At 39.7% G+C, this 13,495-nt stretch overlaps 1 protein-coding gene across 1 annotated transcript in view; it reads right to left on the bottom strand.

Moving 5' to 3' along the window:
* Window positions 1-1,467: 1,467 nt before the first annotated feature.
* Window positions 1,468-13,495, bottom strand: part of KITLG (KIT ligand) — an 85,666-nt gene continuing 73,638 nt past the window's right edge. The window contains exons 7-10 of the mRNA XM_046013802.1: window positions 12,424-12,533; window positions 11,696-11,763; window positions 10,566-10,643; window positions 1,468-2,627 (exon numbers count right to left, since the gene is read on the bottom strand). Of these exons, the coding sequence (XP_045869758.1) occupies window positions 10,604-10,643; window positions 11,696-11,763; window positions 12,424-12,533 (218 nt within the window). The 3' untranslated portion in view covers window positions 1,468-2,627; window positions 10,566-10,603. The remainder of the gene's footprint in view (window positions 2,628-10,565; window positions 10,644-11,695; window positions 11,764-12,423; window positions 12,534-13,495) is intronic.

Genomic DNA, 13,495 nt, shown 5'->3' with positions numbered 1-13,495 from the left:
CTGGGTTGTATCTTAGAGAAATGACTACCTTTTAAGGAACCCCAGCACTTTAGAGAAGGAAGGGATCATAGGAACCATCTGGGCTCTTTGGTACAAAAAAAGAGCAAAGGCCACTTCACTGGAGTTGATTTGGATCTGCTTTGAACATAATCTAAAATCCAACCACGCTAGAAATTCTTGGACTTTTGAAATCAAAGGAAAGCTCACAGTTTTTCATGACTTTTTTTTTTTTTTAAATCACTACACTGCAAATGGCCATCTGAGGGGGTGGAACTTGACAACAATGTTATAACAAGAATTAAGTTACAATAGAGAGCTTTGGATTCCTTTATGTATCTGTTCATGATATAGTAAAAGTATCTTCATCAAAATAAACCATAAGAATTCATTTCAGTCAGATGCTTATTTGCCTATAAAAAAATTGGTAATGGAAATTCACATGTCTTAACAACTTTAGTTTAAAAGCATGATGTCCATCTTTGGAATTCTTACCAAATTCACTCTTAATAGGACAAACGCTGTTACATGTTTTAAATAGCAAACTGACGTGTAACTACGTAAAGCTCGCTAGTTTTATTTCATAGACATTAATGAATATACAGTGACTGATTTTAAATAAATGGATCCTTTAAGCTGATAATGGTGATTATATGAGAAATAACTAAAATTTCCTGATTCCTTGCTGCCTTATAAAAGCCAGGTAACCTAGTTTTCAATACCCATATTATAATGTGGGTGTGGTTTTCTTAGATACTAAATAAAATTTTACTTTCTCTCATGATATAAATTGAAAATTGCACCTTCATATATTCAGCAATTTCTCTGTAGTCCCTTTACATAACTCTGTAGTATTTTTAGAACATAAACATTTCATAACATATTTTGCAAGCACAATTTATACACTCTGATAGTGGCAGGGGAAAAGGGTACTGAATGTGTTCCTCAGTGACTGTCCTGATATTCAGTGTTCTTAGCTTTGGGCCCTAAGTCTTTTGGAAAGTCTCCTCTCTGTAAAGGCATCAATATTTGGGGGGGGGGGGCGGTTTATTATTTTTACATTTTTATTCAACTTAAACTAACAAACAAAAAACCTAGTTCATTCATTTATTACCCCACCTCACCCCTTGCAACCACCAATCTTTTCTTTGTATCTATGAGCTTGGTACTTTTAATTGTCTTTCTTTTATTTTTTTTAGACTCCACATATAAGAGATCATATGGTATTTGTTGTTCTGACTTGTTTCACTTAGCCTAATGCCCTCAAGGTTCATCCATATTATCACAAATGACAAGATTTCATTTTTAGAGCTGAGTGATAATCCATTGTGTGTGGGGGGGTATGCACACACATATAGGTACATGTACACAGACACACATCTTCTTTATCCATTCACCCATTGATGGACACTTATATAATTGTTTCCATATCTTGGCCACTGTAAATAATGCAAAGAACATAGGGGTTTATACATCTTTTAGAATTAGTGTTTTTATTTTCCTTGGATAAATTCCCAGAAGTGGAATTCCTGGATAATATGGCAGTTCTATTTAAAATTTTTTTGAGCAAACTCAAAATTTTCCATAGTGACGGCACCAATATGCATTTCCACCAACAGGGCACAAGGGTTTCCTTCTTCTCCACATCCTTACCAATACTTACTATCATCTTTGTAGATAATAGCCATTCTAACAGGTATGAGGGGATCTCTCATTGTGGTTTTGATTTGCATTGCTCTGGTGACTAATGTTCAGCAACTTTTCATTTATCTGCTGGGCATCTGTAGCTCCTCTCTGGAAAACTGTCTATTCAGATCTTCTGCCCATTTTTAAATTATATATATTTTTTCTATTGAGTAGTTTGAGTTCTTCATAGATTTTAGATATTAGCCCCTTATCAGATACATGATATGCAATTATTTTCTCCCATTTTGTAGGCTGTGTTTCATTTTGTTGATGACGTCAATGTTCTAATTCAATACTGGCTCATAGGCATGGTTAGATCCAGCTAACCATGTCCATTTTTCTAGTGGGATACAGGTTTATGTCGAGAAGAGACCGAGATCAGACCCAGACCATTCATTAGCATCTACAAGGCTGACATGTTGCCAACTCCCATTATTTTATCCCCACTGTTTTCTCCATGTAGAGTTGTTGATGTTATTGACATTTGTTCTTAAAATTTTTTCTGGATCCCTTTGAGAAAAATTATTACCCCCCACTATTCAGGATAAAATCTACTTGCAGAGGCCAAGATAACTATGAGCTGCAGGTTGTAACTGAAAATCAAGCTATGTGGCTTTTCAGCAATTAGACACTTCTGGAGGCATGCAAAATGGTGCATGCTGTCTGGGACACGTGCTTTCTCTCCCAACATCAGTTGCAAGTTCTAAATGAGACCACAAGTCCCCCAGGTCCTTAAAATAGAGTCCTGCTCCATGCAAGTTCTTCTTTATAGATGATTAATTCAGCGCCACTTTCACAGTAAAACACTTTGTTCCAATTTGTGAATCATCCATATAGAGTCATGGGTAGCAAGAACAGATAAAAATGCAGTCTGTCACTCCAGACAGAATATGAATTTGTTTAAAGCTGCTTCATTTATGAAGCAAACATGAACTGTTACCCGCCTAGAGAGGAAAAAAAAGAGAGAGAGGTTATGGTGTATCTGCTTTCTGCTGCCTTTTCATTCTCAATAGCTGAATTCATAGGACTCCAGATTGAGTAATAGACTTAAAATAACTGCTTCACTTACACAGCCTAAAAGCACTTGACAAGTCTTTCCCCAAATGCAATGACTGGTCACTCTCTCTGATCTTCCTGGTAACATTTAACATTATCTGAAATGATCTTACTGTTTGAAGTCTCTCCACCCATTAGAGTGTATGCTCCATGAGGACACAGAGATTTGGCCACCTTTTTTTTTTTTTTTAAGATTTTATTTATTTCTTTAGAGAGAAAGAGAGCAAGAGTGAGCAGAGGGAGGGGCAGAGGGAGAAACAGACTCCTGGCTGAGCAGGAAAGCCCTATGTGGGGCTTGATCTCGGGACCGTAGGATCCTAAACTAAACAGAAGGCAGACCTTAACTGATGAGCCACCCAGGCATTCCATTTGTCTGTCTTTTTAACTTCTGTGCTCCAACACCTAGAACAGTGCCCGACACAAAGGAGATACTCAGTAAATATTCTTTGAACATAAGGATGGTTGAATGCATACCCGGCGGCTTTCACACCTATTTACCGGTTTGAATACAACAGATTGTTTCCATTTGTGGTAAGAGGGTTATCTTGTAGCCTTGTGTTTCTCTAACCAGGCCATGAGAAGGTAGTAGGTAAGGGGAGAGGCTTTGAAAGACCCAGGCAGTGTCTAGAGAGAAATGGAGTAGCATGAAGGAGATAACCAGTGGAGAAGCTGATCACCACCAACAAACAGCAGCCTTGTGGTCACTGAGCAATGCTCATGTGTTAACTGCCCAGCCAGGTTCAAGCCATCGCTTCTCTCAACTGAGGAACAGCAGCCGCAAGTTCACTTTCAATACTGTCAGCCAAGAAGAGAAAGACAGAAATCCTGGCACCAGAACCTGACAAAGCTTCTGGGGAGGTTCATTTGGCCAAACAGAGCTTATTGTACTTGTTGAAACATGAAACCTAGACATTGTTTCATTTCTTCAGAACTGGTGTTAATCCACTGAGTTTTGGACTCAGCTTTAGGATTTTCAACTTTCAAGTCAAGTATCTATACTTCCTTAACTGTTTTTTTTCAGTCGCAACCCTTAAATGAATGTTTGTTGCTTTTTCTTCCCTACTCAATACTCCTTCTCTTTGTCCTTACCACTCCCAGAATCTCAGTTTTTAAATATTTGAGATCAGTGCAGAGGTTGTATGTAAATTGTGTAAAATTACGCACTATAAGTGATAAGAAGTACAGTATTTTTGTCCAGTCTCTCTAAATGAACATACTAAAAATGATATTCCATGACAATTTACCAGAGAACTTCAGAAACTAGAGAACCTGCACCTGGGAAAAGAGAACTAAATCCTGAAAGAAAAATTAAGAAAAATTAAGAAAACTTCAGAAATCCAAAACATATAGCAGAGACTTTAAAGCTTGATTAAAAAAGTAAAAGGGAATCACACACACGCACACACACACAAAAGCAAAAGGATATATTTTTTAAAAAGCTAAGAAGAGCTTAAAATTCTAAACTTAAGTAGAGAAGCAAAAATGGAAATCTATTTCTAATTTTGTCCCCAGGTCTCTTAGCTAAGAAAATAAACTTGAAGGTTTGACAACTGTTCTCCCAAAGAACAAAAACTACAATTTTTTTATAATGATACCCTAGATCCTAGCAATGACTTCATGAAATAAGCAGGGTGAATCATATTATCCCCTTAACTATCTCTGAAAAACCAGGGGTTAAGACAATGGACTCATCCAGGAACATATAGCTTATCTAGTTGCAGAGCCAAGTCCTGAACCCAAGTCTAATCCCTTCTTTTTTTTTTTTTTTTTTTTTAAATTTTTTTTTTTTATTTATTTGTCAGAGAGAAGGAGAGAGAGAGAGAGAGTACACAGGCAGGCAGAGGTGGAGAGAGAAGCAGGCTCCCTGCCGAGCAAGGAGACCATGCGGGACTCGATCCCAGGACCCTGGGATCATGACCCGAGCCGAAGGCAGCGGCTTAACCCACTGAGCCACCCAGGCGTCCCAGTCTAATCCCTTCTTATCCTCTATATTATAATGTGTCTACAGAAGGAGTTCAAAAACAAATCCTCCAAAGCTCCGGAAATTCTTGGGAAACATCTGGTAAAGAGTCACAGATTGTACCAAGCCCTGTGTGCCAAATGACTAAACCTGACTCAAGGTCATCCATATTTCAACTCTAGGATCTATTATCTCCTGTCTTAGCTCAGGTCTGCAGGAAATGTCCAGGTTGTGTTTCTTTTGCGAATCTCTCCACCAGCCTAATTGTAGTAATTATTTTCACCACTTACCATACTGGGGAGTATCATTAAACACTGCTGTCCTAGTGTCTACAAAGTCACGCTATTTACAGTCAACCAAACTGGGCCTTCTCTGTGACGATGCAGTCCTTCTCCCAATGTCTCAACTAAAATTCTTTGTAGCTGACTCCCAAACCCCAAATTTATTACTTCCAGCCCTGACTATTCTTTGAATCTCCATTCTAACAGATTCGGCCACTGGTCAGTATTTCTTAACACCTCCTTCCCTTATTTTCTTTTAATGGCACCACCAACTGGTTAGTCCCATAGGCCCCAAATCATCCTTGAATACTACCTGTGATGTCAAGCCTCACATTCCACCAGTAACCAAAATGTGTTGATTCTTTTACTGCATATCTCCAAAGTGGTTCATGCTTTCCTATTTCCATGGCCCTGACCCTAGTCCAGGTTATCATTCTCTCTCATCTGTTTGTAAGACTGGCTTCCTAGTGGGAAGGAACTCCCTGACTCCAGCTCACTGCTTCCATCCATCTGTCTGGCCAAACCAACTTCTCATTACTTTCCTAAACCTTGGCTCTGACTGTATCATTCACATGTATCATTCACATCCAACATCTCCTTACATTACTCAATAAAGTATATGTCCTGTACTTGGAATTTTTCTTTTTTTTCTTCTTCTTCTTCTTTTTTTTAATATTTATTTTACAAGTAGGCAGAGAGAGAGGAGGAAGCAGGCTCCCTGCTGAGCAGAGAGCCTGATGCGGGACTAGATCCCAGGACCCTGAGATCATGACCTGAGCCGAAGGCAGAGGCTTAACCCACTGAGCCACCCAGGTGCCCCCTGTACTTGGAATTTTTCAAACTGACGTCCATAACCCTTGTTTCTTAGCCTTTTAACCCCTCATGTGTGACTTTCCACTGGGAGTCTAACTAACTGTACAAATGGACTCTTGAGAGCACTCTCTGCAACTTCTGGCCTCCCTGACTCAGTTTATGCCATCTGCAGTATCCAGACGACTCCTTTCCTATTGCTATTAAAATTTTACCCATCATCCAAGATCTGGCTCAGTATATCTGCCACCTCTAACATCTAGCTTGTGATGAAGCCTTTCTCCTGTTGCTAGTGATTTCTCTCCCTTCAGATAAGGTAACTATATATGGGTGTACCTGGTATAGTTCTAGGAGGTCCATCCATTCCACACCTACGTCAAGGACACATCCTCTACAATGTAAGCAGTGGTCTTGCCTTTGATCTCTTATTGCATTTGCCTTGTAAGCTCCTTTCATTGTTTTTTTAAGTTCATAAACCTCTAATTTCCTTTTAAAAGTAGGTTATTATGCACATGCCGTATTTCCTTTTGTAGGCTATAAGCAATCTGAGGATATAACTAGGTTATATTAAGCTTTGCATCCAACCATGTACTTACTTATTAGAGTGTGTTGGAATCACATTTGTGGAAAGAATGAAGAGCAAAATTTTCCTATACTCTTTTATTTCTTTCTCAAATGGCTATATACTGCTAATAAATGAAAAATTCTTGTGGGGGGGGCGCCTGGGTGGCTCAGTGGGTTAAGCCGCTGCCTTCGGCTCAGGTCATGATCTCAGGGTCCTGGGATCGAGTCCCGCATCGGGCTCTCTGCTCAGCAGCGAGCCTGCTTCCCTCTCTCTCTCTCTCTCTGCCTGCCTCTCTGTCTACTTGTGATCTCTCTCTGTCAAATAAATAAATAAAATCTTTAAAAAAAAAATTCTTGTGGGATGCCACTTATGAATACTTGAAATCAGCTCATCGATTAAGTCTATTTTTAAATTTTGTGTAGATATTTTCATGTTTGGTATCCAATAGACACCACTCTAGTCTATTTTCATTTAGAGCCAATTTCTTTTGTTTCTAGCTCATTACCTTATAATCTTTCCACCTTCTTTTCTCATTTTTAAAATACCAAACCCTCCTCCTCTTCATCTTCCAATTATGGGTTATTTCATTTAAAGAAATATTCCATTTTCTATTCTAGTACTACAATATTTATCTTAATTTGTTTTAGCTGATGAAACTTACACTTCAGGGAGAAATTCCTGCCATAAATCTGAGTCATTCCCTGAACTTTCCCCTTCCTTGTAAACTAAAAATGGCTATAATCCAGATTATATCTACTTTTAAAAATGCATAGCAACAACTGCGGATGACATTTCAATCTTGGTACTTTTTACTACTGTTTTATTTCTTGGTATATTTCCTCTCCTACCACCTTATATTCTGCCCTCACCAACCTTTTCCTTTATCACACCCCTCTTCCCAAATTATACTTCAAGATCCTTGGCAGGTTTTAAAACCTCTGCTGATACAGGGACAAGCAAAAAGCTTTACACAATGGGTACTCAGTAAGTGACTACACGTGATACCTATACATTTTGAATTTAGGTCTGTAGATTCAGGATGACCAGCTGGATCTTTTGTCTTTTTCTTATCCTTCCTGTGTCTATTTTTGTTTTTATTTTCATAAATTTTGTTCTCACGTTAATGCAATTCTGAGATTCCCATCTTCTCCATTTTCCTTCCCAACAAATATTTATTCATCATTTGCATGCACAAAGTATAAGCTATATAGTTTGGTGGGATTCCAAAATGAAATTCGGAAACAAATCCCACCCTGTAAGAGCTTATGGTTTAGCAGAGGACACAAAACGTCTATAAAAGTAATTGTGAAGTCCTATTAGTGTGTATTACATGGGCATTCCATGATGTATGAACTGTCACATGAAATATAGTGAGCTGGCCATATATTTGGGAAGTCGGCTTTGTGGAGGCAATGGTACCTGAGCTCAGTCTTGAGAGAGCTCCGTGGACATGACGAGTAATACTTTATGAAGGAGAATGCCACCTCCGACTTCACCACTCCTAATGTGTGAGAAGTTAATTTCTAAACAATCCAGAGCTCCTTTTTAAATAGCTTTTTTTTTTTTAATGTATTTATTTGACAGACAGAGATCACAAGTAGGCAGAGAGGCAGGCAGAGAGAGTGAGAGGGAAGCAGGCTCCCTGCCGAGCAGAGAGACCGATGCGGGACTCGATCCCAGGACCCTGAGATCATGACCTGAGCCGAAGGCAGCGGCTTAAACCACTGAGCCACCCAGGCGCCCCAGAGCTTCTTTTTAAACCCAGCTTGATTCATTGTAAACATGAACAGTATTTCACATTTTAAGAAAAACAGTCATTTCCCACAACTCTCTTTCCTCTTGCTTTGGACATTTGACTTTCCTATTGACTCAATTCAGCAAATTATGTACGCATGCGCACACACATACGCGATAAAAAGAAACCCAACTTTGGTTTCTTAAAGATTTTTAAATTTTTATTTTATTAAGGTAAGAATGCTTACTGTGAACTCTACTCTCTTCCCACCTATTTAAGTACACACTACAGCACTGTGAACTAGGCATAATGTGTCATAGCCGGTCTCTAGCACTTACCGTCTTGCAAACTAATAAAATAAAAAACTGTACTTCAGAAGGACTGCCTTCCTTACTAGTGGTTAAATGTTCATTCAGAGTTTATTCACCCTGTCACACTCCTTCAACAAGCATTGAGTGAGGGTCTACAACACACAGGTTACAAGTGAGTCACTTGTGAAGAAGACACGGCAAGAACCAGCCAAGCTCTGCTCCTCTCCCTCACTACGCCTCAGTTGCTTGACAATGGCTGCTTTAACACGCAATTGTTTTCCCTCCTAAACAGGTGCCCTGGGTTTTCCCATCATAATCCATTTTCCAAATGTCACAGGACAAATGCCGCAATTAAAAACCACATGATTAAAGACCTGTGTGCCAAAACAGGATCCCAGTGATTAATGCAGTCCAAAACCAAACAGAGGACGTTACTTGAGAATTTAAGACTCAATTAACCATGTAATGTGTGGTTTGTGGATGTCTCGCTTTAGGGAAGTGAAACGGCAGAGAACCACCTGCGAGGCTCACGTGGGGTTGAAGGGCAGAGAAATTATTTTTCCTAGAAACCTATGATTTCAGCTTGTAGGGTATTGCTCCTGAAAATAGAAGGTATCAAGAGAAAATGTCTATTTGTTAACATTGTTTGACAGAAAACATGAGCTTAGAGGGAAGGTCAGATGGTGAGCAGGGAGGGGGGGAAGGCGCCGTTTATACTTTGGATACGATCAAGGGCCCAATTAAAGGCCTAATTTAGAAGTCCGTGTAATAGCAGGGTTAAAGGGTTAGAGAACTTTGTGACATAATTATTATATCATGTTATTTGCGGCTGTTGAAAAATATTCTCCTACCAAAGTGAGCCCCTGGAGGAGTTAAAAAGCTCTGTGACCCAGCTTCCCTGGGAAGGTTCAATCTGGAGATGAATCTCTGAATCTGGGACAAAAATGAAGTTGGGAGGACAGTGACCTATAAAGCAAAGGCAAAGCTCACCACAGACCATCTATCTAAGAACCCCAGAGAGTAAATGATCTTCCGATAATGAGGGAATGCAGGGAAAGAACTGGAGATTGAGGAAGATGAGAGGACATTCATGTTCCGCTCTGATAAATGCCCGGGATCCCAGAGCCACAGCAAAATGAACAGCCAGCTGGCAGCAGAGGTAGAAATGAGCGGAGCTCATTTGAACTGAGGCTGGCTCAAGTTAGTGCCATTCGGGGTGCTTGCCCCAGCCCCTCCCCGACCCCGCTAATCTGGCGCCTGTAGCTGGGCCCCTGAGAAAGCAGACAGGAGAGCAAACAGGAGAATCTGTGCCTCCTGGCCATGGTTTCTTGCTCTTTTCTCCCAAAAGCCCTCCACAGTCCTTCACGATCTCGACGGGTATCTGTTTCTGGTTTATGTTTACTGCATCCTGGGCTCTGGACTGGGATGAGGCCCAATTATTGCCAGTCATGTGGCAGGCGGCACTTTATCTTGACAACTTTCTTCTCCTGATTCCTAAGATATTTTGGTCCTTTCTCTTTTTCCTTTAAATAGCAAGGAAATATTTTTGGCATTCACTTGTTTCAGCTTCTAACTGAGATACTTTTTCTATTATGTTATAGTAGCCACACCTAACTGAAATGGGTTTTATTTACTCTTCCTCTCTTAATATTACTTTAGTCCTAATTTGTTTTTTCCCCTTGCCTAATTTTTTTTTTCCTGGCCTTAAAATAGCAAACACTCTGCTGTTAATTTTTTGTATACCTCCCACACAAGACGAATCCACTAATCAGGACCACTAATCTCTGCTTGTCTTTCAAAATGTCGAACTCACATAAATGAATTGTGCATATGTAATTTACTGTAACAGCTTCCGTTAACATACTGACATCATTTTAATAGTCAATTTACTATATTTTGTATATTTATATACATATAAATATAGTATATTTACTATATTTTTTTATTTGACAGAGAGAGATCACAAGTAGATAGAGAGGCAGGCAGAGAGAGAGAGAGAGGGAAGCAGGCTCCCTGCTGAGCAGAGAGCCCGATGCGGGACTTGATCCCAGGACCCCGAGATCATGACCTGAGCCGAAGGCAGCGGCTTACCCAATGAGCCACCAAGGCGCCCTGATGCTGTATCATTTTTTAAAATCTTTCATCTTGAATTTGAAAAACTTACCAAGCTACGAAAGTAACAGTGTTGATAAGAAGCCACAATTACACCTCTTGAAACTCTCTCTCTTTTTCTTGCAACATACTGAAAAACAATGAGAAAAACACTTATTTGCTTTTGGACAGAGATTCTAAAGTGTACCATGATCTTGGCATTGTAAATGGCAGTTTTTCCGTAAATACAATTAGAAAAGGTGACAAAATTGGTGAGAAGTTTACCTTCATAAACAATACTAAAGAGAAGAAGTAAGGCTTTTTCTGCCTCAATATAGTCTTCCCAGGTAATGTAAAAATTCTCTCTGCCTATGCATATACACATACTAAAAATGCCTATCTTACTTAATACATGTATATGTATATACAAAGGCATGATTGAAGAGAAAGTAACATGCCAAGCTAAACTATAACTGGAGGTAAATCAAAATCTTAGTATTTAGGCAATATGGGGTAAGGTAAAAGTGATCGGCATCAGCTACAGTACATGGAAAGTTACCTTCAAAACAATATTTGTGTTTGGCTTTGGAGAAAATACTAAACAGACTGAGAAGAGTTAAGGGCTCCAAAAACTAGAGGGAATTCATATATATCAAGTATCCAAGAGAAAGTCACTGCAAGTATCCTGACTAGGAGGTAACCTCATGAACCGGGGTTTACGGGAGAATGAGACAAGGGAACAGTTTAGAAGGGGGAAGGAAAAGCAAAGTTCTGTGGCAGCTCAGCCAAGACATCATAAAGATATGGATGAAGATGATGACAATTGCCAAAGAGCTAAGACACAGGGAGGAGGAATCAGTAAGTCCTACAGGTGGCATGGAAATGAAGGAGAATGTGCCGCTGAGCCTCCAGAACCCCGTGATGGGGCGTCTAAGCAAGATTCTGCTGCTTAGAGAAATGGAGCCGAGAGGACCACTACTGATGCCTGAAGATAGGTCACGAAGATGTGAAGGTCTTCTACAGGTAAGTGGAGATGTGGCATCGAAGCAAGTGTGAGAGGTAGGAAACGGGGATAAAGATCACCAATACACGTTGGGAGGTGCCATGCAGAGCAAGTAACTTCTTAGACATATAAGCATGTGCATGGTTGGTGAAATGGCAACAGTCAAGCTTACTTCTGCACATATTTAGCAAATAAAGTACCTTATTTCATTATCCTCTTCATTAATCTGTATATTTTCAACTGTCCTTGTGAGATTTGGTTGTTTCTTCTGGGAAAAGAACAGGATATGTATTATAAAAATATCAATGAATGGTATAATATTCAAGAGGTTAATGGTCTCAACTTTTATATTTTATGTCAATAACTCCAATATTAGGGTTTTTTCCCCCAGCATGCAGCATATAAAATACTTTTGCAATAAAAAAAATATGAAAAATGTACCATATTATCAATTTTTTTAGGGGGTTGAGGTGAAAAAGTAGTATCAAATTCAAAAGAGAGTTCAAAAAGTTGGATCACAAGGATTTAGTGCATTTCAAAATTTTTGGATAGGTTTCTGTGAGAAGAGAACAGAAGAACAGAAATCCAAAATAGCAGGTAATACAAATGGTGCTTCTATTTGACATTAAGCAAGTCATAGGATTTGCAACCTATTTCTTCCTTTTTATATTTGCTGTGGGCTATGAAAATCAGTTCCCATTTCTTAAGTGTGCCTTTTCAGTGGGAGGGTTGTCTCCTAAGCATGATAGGGAATAAGGGGAAAAAAACCTTTAGCATTAGAGTCTATTGAGACTAAGTTAAGGTAGGAACTTTTCTCAGAAAAGGGCAGTTTGGTAATCGTTTATGTAAATCAAGTATGCACAAATAAATATCTGAAGTTCATGAAGTTTTGATCAAGGAGGAAAAAAAAGGAATAGCAACCCCTTACCTTCCAGTATAAGGCTCCAAAAGCAAACCCAATTACAAGAGAGAAGAATGCTGGCAATGCCATGGCTGCCCACTGCAAGTTGGAGTCTCCCAGGGGGTGTGCGGCCTTCCCTGTAATTCAAACAGTGCAGTAGTGAGCAGCACATCCCGGACAGAGGTTTTGCTCTTATCCTGTGGTTGTTCCCAACTGTTGCCATAACGTACTCTTGACCCAGCTCTGTTTAAAATATTTGGAACCCTGATTTTTCCGCGGAGTGTTGTTTTGGGACAGCCAGACAAGTCCATGTTGTCTCCACAGCACGTTAAGTTGAAAAATAAAAGAAAAGCCACAGAAGGATCTCTGATGTGGCTCATGTTGACACACATGGAACACAGACTGCATATTCCTAAAGGTGATTTGTACTCTTGAGCAAATCCATTTTCCATGACTTTATCTTCTAAATCCTTTTGGTTTTCTCACTCTTCACACTTTGCCAAGAAATTTGGAAGAGGACGTTTTGCAACCCGGATCAAGGTCGGTAGGCGTTAAGCTGCTTTGCCTGCCACAAGAAGTAAGTCATTAAACGGACTTAGCTATTAGAGTATTTTTAGGTACCCCGTGCTTAGAGCCATGGCGTTTCCTCATCACATCCGCAGTATACCTTTACTGGAAGCCAGAGAGCGGCCGGCTCTGTGCTAAGGACTAAAGGTTTGATTTTTTGGACCTTTTATGTTGGAAAGTCTGAGACCATTAAACACTAAAGAATGGTTGAAAGTACCAGTGTCTTCTCCTTGCTTACTCTAACAGCAAGAGACAGAGAGGGGAGAGAGAGAAAGAGAGAGAGAGAAAGAGAGGGCGAGAGGGAAAAAAAACATGTGAGATTAACTTGGGACTCCTTTTGACCTTGCTCAGCTCCTCCCTGAGCAGCAAAATGATTCATGAATTAAACAAAACACATCTACCATCTACCACAAGGGTCTCTTCTCTGTCTCCTCACAAGGAACAACCTGGTTGTTAGAGACCCAGACACATGTGCCAACCTGTACGAAAAGAACTCAAAGTCTTCGGTTTTCTTTTGGTGAAGAATACATTT

This window comes from Meles meles, chromosome 7 (assembly GCF_922984935.1).
Source record: "Meles meles chromosome 7, mMelMel3.1 paternal haplotype, whole genome shotgun sequence".
Classification (NCBI taxonomy): domain Eukaryota; kingdom Metazoa; phylum Chordata; class Mammalia; order Carnivora; family Mustelidae; genus Meles; species Meles meles.
Note: the sequence above shows the minus strand (reverse complement) of the source record. Positions and strands in the feature narration are given on the sequence as shown.